The sequence below is a fragment of the Syngnathus scovelli genome, chromosome 20 (assembly GCF_024217435.2).
Source record: "Syngnathus scovelli strain Florida chromosome 20, RoL_Ssco_1.2, whole genome shotgun sequence".
Classification (NCBI taxonomy): Eukaryota; Metazoa; Chordata; class Actinopteri; order Syngnathiformes; family Syngnathidae; genus Syngnathus; species Syngnathus scovelli.
In genome coordinates, this window is record NC_090866.1 from 11,628,520 (window position 1) to 11,641,167 (window position 12,648).

At 54.2% G+C, this 12,648-nt stretch overlaps 3 protein-coding genes across 4 annotated transcripts; 2 read left to right on the forward strand and 1 right to left on the reverse strand.

Moving 5' to 3' along the window:
• The first annotated feature begins 349 nt into the window (after nucleotides 1-349).
• LOC125989859 (phospholipase ABHD3) lies at nucleotides 350-2,788 on the forward strand. The gene is made up of 9 exons (XM_049756263.2): nucleotides 350-668; nucleotides 851-1,011; nucleotides 1,098-1,280; nucleotides 1,360-1,405; nucleotides 1,475-1,587; nucleotides 1,676-1,849; nucleotides 1,914-1,962; nucleotides 2,072-2,237; nucleotides 2,313-2,788. Exons 1-9 carry the CDS (start codon nucleotides 549-551, stop codon nucleotides 2,507-2,509), a joined length of 1,209 nt encoding a protein of 402 aa, XP_049612220.1. The 5' UTR covers nucleotides 350-548; the 3' UTR covers nucleotides 2,510-2,788.
• Nucleotides 2,789-2,938: 150 nt separating this feature from the next.
• On the forward strand, nucleotides 2,939-8,683 carry prkg3 (protein kinase cGMP-dependent 3). 2 transcript variants are annotated; one of them, XM_049756208.2, is made up of 22 exons: nucleotides 2,939-3,670; nucleotides 4,307-4,429; nucleotides 4,508-4,570; nucleotides 4,628-4,754; nucleotides 4,824-4,990; nucleotides 5,054-5,167; nucleotides 5,412-5,517; nucleotides 5,593-5,656; nucleotides 5,741-5,818; nucleotides 5,895-5,983; nucleotides 6,224-6,289; nucleotides 6,395-6,442; nucleotides 6,518-6,559; nucleotides 6,624-6,735; nucleotides 6,824-6,960; nucleotides 7,073-7,162; nucleotides 7,253-7,394; nucleotides 7,466-7,629; nucleotides 7,853-7,969; nucleotides 8,047-8,109; nucleotides 8,279-8,354; nucleotides 8,416-8,683. In XM_049756208.2, exons 2-22 carry the CDS (start codon nucleotides 4,324-4,326, stop codon nucleotides 8,500-8,502), a joined length of 2,058 nt encoding a protein of 685 aa, XP_049612165.1. In that variant the 5' UTR covers nucleotides 2,939-3,670; nucleotides 4,307-4,323; the 3' UTR covers nucleotides 8,503-8,683. The 2 variants fall into 2 exon arrangements, with proteins under 2 accessions (XP_049612165.1, XP_049612166.1); XM_049756209.2 differs by having other exon boundaries at nucleotides 4,310-4,429.
• On the reverse strand, nucleotides 8,528-12,647 carry kcnk2b (potassium channel, subfamily K, member 2b). The gene is made up of 7 exons (XM_049756254.2): nucleotides 12,274-12,647; nucleotides 11,617-11,936; nucleotides 11,435-11,552; nucleotides 11,025-11,185; nucleotides 10,598-10,793; nucleotides 10,260-10,402; nucleotides 8,528-9,555 (listed from the first exon to the last, which is right to left on the reverse strand). Coding segments are annotated over exons 1-7 (1,296 nt in total). The 5' UTR covers nucleotides 12,275-12,647; the 3' UTR covers nucleotides 8,528-9,198.
• Nucleotide 12,648: the final 1 nt, after the last annotated feature.

Here is a 12,648-nt window from a genome sequence, read left to right on the forward strand (position 1 = left end):
TATACTATATAAAGAAACACAGTTTAAACCTCACGTGTACTTTTATGCTGGTCAAACAAACTTGAGCTGCTTATCGTCTAAAACAGTACGACTATTAATTAATAATAAAAAACATCTTAAAACGTATAGACGCCTACGCATGCGCATCACCTGGCGGCCATGTTTGTAGTCGCACGAGCAGTGACGTCGGACTGGGACTTCCTGTTGGAACGTACGACGATTAGATTCTCTTTAATTCAGTGGATATAATTTGCGGAAAACTCATCAAATCCTTTTAATGTGTCAATAATAATGATATAAATAATAACAAAAAGAAATAATCATTTATTTCACCGTAGGCTCTTGACATGCAACCCGGAAGTGAAACAATCCGTTATGTTGCCTGCGGGCAGGGGCGTGATCGTAAATGATTAACGGGCCGAGTCGGGTTATCGGCTTTGTGTTCTCATGTGTCGCTTAATTGCTCATTTACATTGAACGCCGGTTTCTGGCGAACGGTAGCTGCCTTTTTTGTTTGGTTTCATTCGAGTTATACTGAAGTCGGCGCCATGTCATTGTCGCTCCTGGACCTGTGGACGGTCCATTGGGAGTTGGTCTCCAGGGTTGACACCGTGCTGTTGTGCTCCCTCACGGCTGCCTTCTGCTACTTGTGGGGCCGCAAGAGTCAGGTGATTGATTGATTGATTGAATGGATTCATTCATTCATTGTTTAGATTCTAAACCGTCTCATGAACTTTTTGCATTCGTGCGTGTCAGGATTGGTTGCCATGTGATCGTTTTCCAATTTCTGTCATCATCCTGGCTTCAGGGTTACTTGCACTTTCAGCTAGCTATGAGCTATTCCTTTCAGAGGCCATTGGTGGTGTGCGGCGAGAAGTTTGGGGACTTCCTCCAGGAGCGATGTCCCGCGTTGAGCGAGATCTTCAGGCCGACACCGTGGTGCTGGGGAGGCCGCCTACAAACGGTGCTGTGTTTCCTCATCAAGTCCAGACCGCACGTCGAATATCGCAAGTAAAGCTCAATCGCAAAATCGGGCGCATGATTGTCGATGAAGTATCAGCCACACCCACACACGCACACACTAATGTGTCTGTCAGCGAGCGCATCCGGACGGCCGACGGCGGTCAGATCTCGCTGGACTGGGAGGACAACGACGGCAGTGCCGCCTACCCGCAAGCGTCCACGCGGCCCACCGTCCTCATCCTGCCGGGCTTGACGGGCAACAGCCGACAGTCGTACGTGTTGCACGCCGTCAGGCAGGCCGGCGCCCACGGATACAGGTCGGCAGTCGCCCGCCCGCCCGCCCGTTTCTACCTGGGCCTCGAGCATGAATTTGTGCAAATATGCCGCTTCTTCTAGATGTGTGGTCTTCAACAACAGAGGCTTTGGAGGAGAAGAGCTACTTGTAAGTCTTTTTTTAACCTTTATGAAATCCGATTGGAGCCAAAGCACTTTGCGTCTCTCTGCCCTTCAGACACCGCTCACGTTCTGCGCGGCTAACACGTCCGATCTGGAGCTGGTGATCCAACACGTGAAGAGCCTCTACCCGCAAGCCCCTGTTTTTGGCCTTGGCGTCTCCTTAGGAGGGTGAGCGGGCACCCCGGGCGGGGCGGGGCGGGGCGGGCCGGGCCCCCTTTTGCGGCAAACGCGCCAAGCTCCCGTTGTGCCCACGCAGCATGCTGCTGCTCAACTACCTCGGCCGCAAGGGTGGCCAGTCGGGCTTGGTGGCGGGCCTGACCGTCTCCGTCCCCTGGGATGCCTTCAAGTCGGCGCAAAGCATGGAGGCGGTGCTCAACTGGCTGCTCTTCAACAAGCAGCTCACGCGAGGACTGTGCGCCGCCGTCCGCAGGTCATTTCAGCTTCAAGTGTTCCCTTTGGGAAAGGCGTGCCTGCTATTTGTTTTGATGTCGCAGGCACAGGAAGATGCTGGAGAAGGTGGTGGACATCGATCACGTCCTCAAGGTACCCGTCTCACCCACTTGTCAAAATAGAAGATGATGTGGGAACGTTCTATCGAAGAATAACAAATGGAGTACGAGCAAAACCTTCCAGACAGCAATTCCAATCCTAGGCGCGCAGCATCCGCGAATTTGACGAGCGCTTCACGGCGCCGCTGTTTGGCTACGCCTCGTGCGCCGAGTACTACCGCCACGCCAGCCCCGACTGGAAGCTCCCGCAGACGGCCGTGCCCGTCCTGTGCCTCAACGCCGCCGACGACCCCTTCTCCCCGCAACACGGTCGGTTCCGCAAATATTAGCAGTAAGTCATCTTGGGATGACAAATGGCAATTCTTCTTGTACAAATGGTCGCAGCCTTCCCGTTGAGCGTAGCCAAGGAGCTGCCCAACGTGGCGCTGGTGGTCACGTCGCACGGCGGCCACATCGCCTTCCTGGAGGGTTTGTTCCCGCGCGCCGTGGGCTACATGGAGCGCCTCTTCAGCCAGTTTGTCCGAGCCGTCCTGGAACACCCGCTGGATGTCCGCAAAGCCTGCGGCCTGGCGCCCAGCTGAATGAATGAATGTACATGCCAAGAACACAAAAGAAAACACGCAACACTTCGAACAAATACACCTCTGCGCAAATGTCCGTCTACCTCGTAAGCTCGCCGTCACGATTCAGGACGCTGACTGTCAATCAAATCAAATGACATCATTCTTGTCATTCGTCGTCCCGCTCGCAAATAGAATGCAAAGGAAAGACACTTTTAAATATGCTTTTTTTCCCCCCATTGATCTTTTTCTGTGAGCCACTGACGTTAATCACCTAAATTAAACACAAATTGGCTGCTATTTACTTTTATTTCACTTCTGTGTCGTTCTACAAGACTTTACAGGCTTTACATTTAATGGTCAATGGAAAATTTCCAACATTGCCAGCAGGTGGAACGGGTAGAAAAAATTGTTGACGACGTATAATAAGCACTATTGCTAAAATGCACTTTTCACATTGTAATTATACAGAAATTCATTTGGCCTGTATAAAAAAAAGTACAAATCCGCATTTACATTGATACCTTCTGCTAAAAAAAAAAAAAAACCTTTTCCTAACCTTCCCCCCTCGGGAAGCCTTTAATCTGTGCTTGAGGGTCAGCGGTGTCGCTGATTAACCACGGCGACCGATCAATAATTAACCCGAAGCTTCGATAAAAAGGCCCACGCCCTCTCATTTAGATACCACCGTGCCTGCTGCCAGCAAAGAAAAGGTTGAGAGGTGGAATAGAGGTGAAAAATGGTATAGTTAGCGAGGAGAAAAGTCACGGATCGTGCAAAGTCGCATTTGGTCCATTTGGTAGATGAGGCCATTTGACAAATAGCCCTCGTTCACTGCCGTGTATGTTGCTTTTGGTAACATGCGCGTTCATAGTCATCCTCTGCTTGTTCCCCCGCCTCCTCTGTGTGTTTCCCCCTACCTGGAGAGAGGGGAGGAGCGTCAGGTGACAGTAAATGATTCGGTGCCAGAGCAGAGGAGCTGCGGAGATTGACAGGCAGACAGGCGGGCGGGCGGGCGGACGGACGGGCAAAAAAAAGAACAAAAAAAGGAAGGACTGCTGAAGAGTCAAAGTCAAGAGGCAGCAAAGTTGAAAGGACGGCCGAGTCATTTTGGGGATCCCAACCCATGCGGATGACGTGAAGCCCTGGTCCGGACTGCCCAGCTGCCGTACAAGCCTGCAGGTGAGTCAACGTGGGTGGGCCCGCCGCCGCCACCTTCAACACTCCTCTCACCTTTTATGTGTAGCTACCGCTTGGAGATAGGCTTTCTTTATTTGCCTCCTATTCATGTTTAGTCAGCAAAGATAAGAGTAAGAAAGCACTTTGCGTGCAATCATGGCAAATTCCGAGTGTGCGTCTGTGCATGCACATTTGTGCCCGCCTGTCGTAAAACGCGGTGGGGTCAGATTGACATGGCCAATCGAACATTCTTCAATCTTGACTTGCAGGTGTTTTAAGTCTCTGTCTTGAGAATCAATATTGTCGTTTGGTTCGGGGTGGGCGACGCTAGCCCATGATTCCTTCATGTGCCGAAAAAAAACCCCTGACGAAACCTGTTGAATTAATAACAATACGGAGGCAGGAAGGCAGCAGTGGCATTCCCGTTCATTGCCATCTAAAATGATCATGCCAGCTCCTGACAGGTTGTGTGCCCCCTAAGCCGCAGGAAGCAGATCATTAGCCGCCACTGGCGCGGGCAGGAAGTGTGGCAGCGGTGCCCCCCCGTTGAAGGGCCACAGCGAGTGAGCGGGGGGTCACGCTGAGCGGGCGCTGCAAAACACTCCAGTTGAGCGGCCAACCGTCTTGTCCTTGTTCAAGCAGCCAGCACTGCAGGGATGGAGAAGCAAGTGAAAGTGAAAGTGGAAGTGGAGGAGCTGAGGCAGCAGCTGGAGAAGCAATGCCTCATCAACAAGGAGCTGCAGAGGCAAAATAAAGATTTGGGTCCGTAGCTCAGCCCGCCGCACTGCATTTCAAAGCAACTTGACATTCTTTCAAAAATGCATTCCTGTGTGCCCTTAGAGCAACGCCTGCAGGAGAAGGAGAAACTTCTGCAAGAGCTCCACACTCAGTACCACGACCTCGGTAAGTCCGTACAAAACCGGCAAGGTGGCGGCTGACTCCCCCACAAACTATTTGCAGAGTTTCCGCCTCCGAGCGGCGATGAGATCAAACCCGAGTTCAGGACCAGTCGCGCCGCCGTCATCGCGTCCGAACCCATCCCCGAGACGCTGGACATCAGGAAGTCCAGAGTCAAGAAAACGGACAGGTCAGTTGGCGCCCCGCAAAACCAATCGGGCCCCCCCCCCCCCCGTTGATCGCATGCGCACGTCCGCAGCGAGACCGGCCTGATCGTCAAAGCCATCCGCAAGAACGACTTCCTGAGCCGGCTGGACGACGAGCAAATCGCCATGATGGTGGACCTCCTGGAGACCTCGGCCATCAGCCGCGGCAGCGAGGTCATCAAGGAAGGCACGGAGGGGGACAGCATGTACATCGTGGCAGGTGCGCCATCGCTCGCCCTGTGACTTGACATTGATCACGTCCAAGTTTTGTTCCTCCTCGTAGCCGGCGAGCTTCTGGTCAGCCAAGCGGGCCGCGACCTCCGAACCCTCACCAGTGGCGACATCTTCGGGGAGTTGGCCATCCTGTACAACTGCAAACGAACGGCCACGGTTAAAGGTCAGCACCGAAAGCGTGTACCCAATGCGGTGGCCACTAACTGGACTCGCACGGCGGACGGGAAAGGGAATTCTCTTGCTCTCCCGCCTTTGGCTTTCATTTGTATTGATCCCACCTCTTTGTTTTTGCCTCAATAAGTCACCGCAGAGCGACGTGTCCATTAATAAAAGCAGCAGCAGCAGCAGCGAGATCTCAAGCCTGTTTTGAAGTAGGAAAAGCTTTTTGTTTGTTTTTTTGCCCGCAGCAAAGACGGAGGTGCGTCTGTGGTCCATGGAGAGACAGACGTACAGGACCATCATCACCAACAAATCCAAGAAGAAACGAGAGCAGCTCCTGGGCTTCCTGAAGACGTGCGTCCGCCACGGTTGCTCCTCGCTCACGCCAAGTGCTCATTTCAACGTGGATTTCTTTTTGGGGCTTTGAAGGTCTCGGACTCTGAAGGACCTGAACGACGTCCAGTTGTCCAAAATCATCGACTCCATGGAGGAGGTGCGGCCCACCGGAAATACGTTTTTCTACATTTGGTACAAAGCGTGAAGCTTTCGACACGCCCCTCGTCACCCTTTTGTGCAGGTGAAGTACCAGAACAAAGAGGTCATCGTGCGAGAGGGCGCCGAAGCCAACACCTTCTACATTATCCTCAAAGGAGAGGCGAGTATTATTCTCAGCTTTGTGATGATGTCATTTGAGAGGCTCTGCCCAGTCAGTGTCTTTTGGCTCCCGACAGGTCCTGGTGACCAAAAGCGTCAACGGGCTTCAGAAGCCCATCCGACGGATGGGGAAGGGCGAGCATTTCGGGGAGCAGGCCCTCATACGGTAACCGTGGTGACGCCTTGATGGCATTTAATGCCGCTAACTTTGTTGTCTGTGCGCGACGTGTGTGTGCAAAGCTGGAATATCATTAGCGCTTAAACATCGTCATGGCAACAGAGACAGCGCTATGCCGCCAGGCCAGGCCAGGCCAGGCCAGGCTTTAATTGCAAGCCCGCTATTTCTTTTCCTTGCCGCGCTACGTGGCCTGACAATCAAAGGCGTCACCTTTTGTGCTTCCCGCAGCGAGGTGTTGCGAACGGCCACCTGCACAGCCGACGGGCCCGTCACCTGCTTCTCCATCGACAAAGAGTAAGTAAGTCCACGTGCCAAAGGCGTCAAGGCCTTGCTAGCTTCATGCTAATTAGCATCCTCCATCGGATTCAACGTAAATTGCTTTTGTCTCATTTGCTCAAGGGTGTTTGAGGAGACCATCCCCGTCGAGCACTTGGAGCTTTTTGACGAGTAAGCGTTTCTTCTTTACGCTACCGACGACGGTGAATTGAACGCCTAATTCTTCTTCTTCTTCTCCACGCTCAGCTCCAAGATGCTGCAGGAGGCGCAGGCTCCGCAAAAGTCCAGGTAAGAGCTCGGAGGGCCTTTAGCGCCGTCAGGTCCGCTCCATCATCTTTGTGCGCCGCCGCAGCCTCAACACCACTCTGAGGTTGAAGGACCTGGTGCCGGTCCTGTACCAGGAGGGCCGCTACCAAGGGGACCCGGTCACGCTGGGAGTCGGAGGCTTCGGCCGCGTGGAACTGGTGAGCCTGGCCGGCGCGTCCGGCGTCGGGCCGCCGCGTCCGCTGTCGGGCCGCCGCTTGCCGTACTGAAGCTTTGGCTCTCGCTAAGATGACCACCTTGAACCACGGCAAGTATTACGCCATAAAGCGAGTGAGTAAGAAGCACATCGTCGCCAAGAGACAGGAGGAGCACATGTTGTTTGAGAAGAAGATCCTCAAGGCCGTCCAGTGCGACTTCATTGTCAGGTAAAGACGCCAAGACGAGTCAAGTCTGCCTGCCTGCCTGCCTGGCTGGCTGGCTGGCTGCCTGCCTGCCTGCCTGCCTGCCTGCCTGAAATTGGAAATGTTGACTTTGCAGACTTCACGCTGCCTTCAAAGACACGCGTTACATCTACATGGTGATGGAGTTCTGCAGCGGCGGAGAAATCTGGACCAAACTCAAAGAAGTGTGAGGACGGCAAACGCGCCTCATCCCGCCCGCGTGCGCGTTGCGTCGCGGTCGGTGCCGTCGTCAGCCAAATGTCCCTTTGCCGCTCAGAGGGCGTTTCGACGAGCAGATTGCCGTCTTCTGCACAGCCTGCGTGGTGGAGGCCTTCGCCTACCTCCACAAGAAGAGCATCATGTACAGAGACCTCAAGCCCGAGAACCTCATGCTGGACGCGCGCGGCTACGTTAAACTGGTGAGCTGCGTTCATCCCGCCCCCATTGCGGTGGTGGCATCGAAACCACGGTCCTTTCTCTTGCCGCGCAGGTGGACTTTGGTTTTGCCCGAGAGTTGGTGAGCGGCGAGAAGTCCTACTCCTTTGTGGGGACTCCTGAATACATGGCCCCCGAGATCATCAAGAACCAGGGACACGACTTTGCGGTCGACTTCTGGTCGCTGGGCATCCTCATCTACGAGCTGCTGGTGGGAAGGTATCAGAGTGTCAAATCTTTTTCAGCCGCTCCTTGTCTTCCTGATAAACAACGTTATTGTGTTTGTGTTCATTTCTGATGATAACAAGTTCAATTTTAGTTTATTATGACGCAGTGCAAACAGATGAAGTCTAATGATGACCCAAAAAAAACCAAAAAATGATGGCCCGCTTGATCCCATCTTGTTTTGTCATGTTTAATTCACGCCAACCCAACCGTCAAGTCCTCCCTTTTCGAGCTCGGAGCCTCAGAATATTTACGCCAAGATCTTGGAAGGCGCGCTCACCTACCCTCCCTACCTAAGCGAGGCGGCCAAGTCCATCGTCAGCAAGCTGTGCAGGTGAGAGCCACACGCACGCAACGGAGCCCGCTCAATCCGAGATGACTTATTCTCGCCGTCGTTGCTGGCCGTTGCAGACCGCGACCCGGCCAGAGGTTGGGAAACACCAAGAATGGCATTAAAGATGTCCGACATCACAGGTGACCAATCTTTTGCCGTGGCTGGGGACGCGAGCAGGCTCGGGTCGTTTTGCTTCAACGTCCGTTAGCTGACGCAAAATGCAAATGGCATCCTCTTTGCAGAGCGCCATTCTTATTCGGATTAAAATGGAGTCCTCCAAAGTCTTTCAAGGCCTCTTTTTGCCAACAGGTGGTTCGGCAACATGAACTGGCACAAGCTGCGCGTGGCGCAGCTGGACGCGCCCACCGTCCGCCTCATACGCAAGGTGAGGTCAACTCAAAAGAGCAAAGCCAAATGTTTGTCCCTGACTTTTGTTTTGCGTTCAGGGCCCGTGCTACATCAATTTTGACCGCTTCCCTCAGGACCAGACCAAGGCCGATGAGGAGTTCTCAGGTTGGGACCGAGACTTCTAAGCGCGGCCGATTACCATGTCATAACTCAGGACAAAAATGAGCCTTTAAGTGCCTCCACATAGTCACAGGCATTGATATTAGTGCCGCACTGAGGAGCTGAGGCCCTCCTCATGTCCAGGATACGCTCGGTGCTTTCAACACGTTCCACCTGAATAAATAAAACATTCTGTCGTTTCTCAAACACATATACGTTGGGTCTTTCATGCATGCGCCGCCGGCAAGGCAAGGCACACGTGGGCGATCGATCTCAGGGGTAAACAACCAACCGCCTGTCAGTCGTCCAGGAACAAGGAAGGGGAAAAAACAAATGTCAACATTCATTTTCATCTCGTGAGCAAAGTGAGAGGAAACATTCAAGTGTCCACATTGCTCGTCGCTGTGTGGCGTCGAGGCTCCTCTTTAATCTGATGCAGATGTCTAGGCCTCGTGGCTAAATTGGTCGTAGATGAGCACGATTCCATCCCTTCTACAATTACCAGTGCTTTGGTTTATTCATGAGAATTCTTTCCTGGTGGTTGGTTGCAGCTTGCAAATTCTCTCTTCTCTTTTCTTTGGTGTGCGGTGGCATTTTGATGCGGCGTGTTTGTTTGTGGCGTGCGCTCACCGGCGACCTCACCGAACCGTTCGTAGCGCTAAACTCTGGCGAGAACACGTCCGTGACACGCCCGAGCCAGCTCGTAAACCTTTTTGCGGCCCTCATTTGGGCTTTTCCACCAGGGCCACCTCCAGCCGCTGGGCAAAGTCCGGGCTGAGCCCGTTGAGGAAGAGGCTGCCGTTTCTGCTCAGGGCTCCCGGGCTGGGTGCCAGCGCCAGCGTCAGGTTGCCGTAAGCCTCGCGATCCTCGCCCAGGTTGACCGACAGCGTCCGTTTGCCGGGCGTCATTTCCTGGCCGGCCGAGGCGTTGATGCCCAGCTCCGAGGACAGTTTGCGCTTGATGGAGGCGGCGCGCTGGAACCGGTCGTAGATGTCCACGCTCAGCCGCCGCCGGGTTTCCTTGAACTCGGCCGACACGTTGGCCGTCCACTCGGCGGCGTGGGCCCGGAACTCGCCCACCTGCGGCGACAGCGTTAGTCAGTAGAGGGCGCCGCCGGCCGGCCGGCCGGCCGGCGCTGCTCCCTAAATAGTCCAAATGATTTGTTTGGTTCATGTCAAGAAGGCGCCCGTTTGGTCCCTGCGTGGGCTTTGTTAAAACCTGTGACGCGGACAGCAAGTGCAAGTGCCTGCTTGCAAGCGATCCAGGCGCCTGCGGGCCTGTTGATTTATTTACCAGGCTTTTTGTTTACTTAAAGCTTCAGCCCATTTAGGTGAGAACATATGTTCCCCCGCCACACACACCAGCATCACACAGTCGAGCGCGTGCTTCCACCTCCTCATTCTCACTTTGGTTGTCTGTCGGCCCAACGCGCCCATCTTGGAATCTTCGGCCCTCGTGTACTGAAGCCCTAATTGGGGAACCCGACTCGGGCCCATACTTACATTGATGCGATCAATTTTGAATGGGGCCAGCATACCGTACATACGCGCTCCGCTCTCTCTCTCTCTCTCTCTCTCTCTCTCTCTCTCTCTCTCTCTCTCTCTCTCTCTCTCTCTCCCCACTTGTCGTGTAAATAAAAGATGAAGCCGCGGCAAGCAAACAGCAACGTGCCTCAAGCAAGCTCCCGTTAGCCTAATGCTAACATACGATGGAAAACCTCATTGACGTGCTCAAAATAAGAAAGAAAACATGAAATGCAGCCTTTTTTTCTTCCTTCACTAACCTCCTCCTTGGTTTTCTTGGAGATGACGCGGAACCAGTCGCTGATCATGCTGAGCACGGCGGCAAAGTACGCCAGACCCACCAGGATCCAGAACCACACCACCGGCTTGTAATACTTGAGGTACTCCGGACTCTCGGAACCTCCTGCACAAGCACAGCGGCGCCGATGGAATCGAACGGACACGGACATCTTTTGTTCTTGCGTAAGTTCTGATTCTTGATTTTGGAAATGAGGCGAGAGGGACGGGGCCCATCTGCACCGCTTCGCTTTCTGCGCCAATTCACGTGACAGCCAAAAGATGTCCACTGGTTGCATTATTAGGACGTTTCACGACGGACCTTTTTCCCCGGCGACAAAGTCTCCGAATCCGATGGTGGTGAGCGTGATGACCACAAAGTAGATGGACTCCAGCGCGCTCCAGCCCTCGATGTGCTTGAAGATGACGGCCGGCAGCGCCACGAAGATGAGGCAGCCGAACAGGATGAAGAGCAAGGTGGAGATGACGCGGATCTTGGTCTGGCTGACTTGCCACTTCTGCGCAGACGAGAGACCGCAGCGGCGGGCGAGGGGGGAAGCGCTCGCTGTTTTATTTTGCTAGCTGAGAGTGTTGGCATGGCAACCGCGAGACCAGCATCCGCTGCAAAGGCCCAAGGAGGCAAGCATTCCAGAGCCACGGTGTCCACCGGGACACGTTTACGCCATCTGGCCTCGATAAGGAAACGGCAAAAGGTAAAAGGGGGAAGACAAAAAAAGAAACAGGCTCACCACGATCATCTTCTCCACTTTGGCGATTCCCTTGCCAAAAATGGTGCCCAGCTGGTCGCCCACGCCGGCCAACAGGAAGCCGAAGAGGGGGATCCCCATCAGAGCGTAGATGATGCAGAATATCCGTCCGCCTTCCGTGTGGGGAGAGGTGTTGCCGAACCCTGCCGGGAGACCGGACAGGCTCGTCTGTCTGCCAAATGACTTCGGGGGGGGGACTCGTTGGGGACCGCAGCGACACTGAACGGGAGAAACGTGGCCATCCTCTCCGATGGCGCCGTGGCGGCAAAGCAACAACAACAGCACGTTGCGTTTTGGTGTCAACGTTCACCCGAGTCACCCTGACCGAGTCTGCCGCTCCATCAAACTGGATTTCACCCAGCAAAATGCAAGTGACAGGTGTGCAAGCTCACCGATGGTGGTGATGACGGTGCCGGCAAAGAAGAAGGCGGAGCTGAGGTCCCACAGGCTGCTCTGGTTGCACGAGTCTCCCGACGGATTCACACCCGCTCGAACGGCGGAAACCACTTGCTGGAGACGGACAATCAGAAGCGCAAAGGAGAAAACTGAACAAGCGGCTCCTCCTCGGACTCACCTTGACCAGATCCTCCAGCTCGGAGGAGTTGACGCAGCCGTGGAGGGCCAAGAACTCCAGCTTGTCGGCCAGGATGGCCATCTTCCGGGAGCTCTCGAAGGGCTGCTCCAGTTCGCGGAAGACGGTGGCGCCGATCACCAGGTAGAGCACCACCAGGAAGAAGATGGCCGACACGGTCTTCCAGCGCATGACGGTGGCGCGGCCGCCGGCGAGCTCGTCCTCCTCGGCGCACGTCAGCGCCGCCGGCTTGGCCGAGAACGACAGGCGGGGCTTGGCGTTGTGCGTGGCAGACTTGGGGTCAAGGAGATCAGGTGCGGCCACTGCGCACCGAGGAGTTTACAATCAATACAGAGCGGTGAGCAGCAAAGATGAATGCAAGCATGTACACCAACGACACAGAACGAATCAAATGATTTCCCTTCACCAATTTATACGACAAACACGATTACATAACCAAGTTCATAATTCATGTTATCCGCGTGGGTACATGGAACGCAGCCTCGGTGGTAGCCATCATCAAATATTCAAATACAGTAGATATATTCATATTCAAAAGCGTTCTTCGCCCGCAACTGTGCTTGGCAACATCATTGAAAGCGTTTCCAAAAACACAACTGACAACATCTAGCTGCATGGCCAATTATTTGTTGCACTTACTTCTCGACCATCTCCTCTCTTCTTGGGTCCCTCCTCGACAGATCTTATCTCCAACAAAGTGCTTCGGTACCCCAGCCCCCTCTTCCTCCTCCTCCTCCTCCTCCTCCTCCTCCCCTTCCTCACTCGAGTTGTTGATGATTTTTGCCTGGCGTGATGGATGTGGGCGCGCTCCACATGGCTCCTCCGGCGTGTCGTGTCCGGCCGAGAGACAAATGCAGGCAGGACATGATGATTGGCTCCTGTTAGGCACGACAAGACCTCACGGGAGAGCAGGAGATCTTCTCTGTGAAATCCATTCAGGTGTTAGGGAAGCCTGCTGGATCTGCTGCTGGAGCACTTTTGCTGTGTGCCTTCAACGCTGGAACAGACCGACTG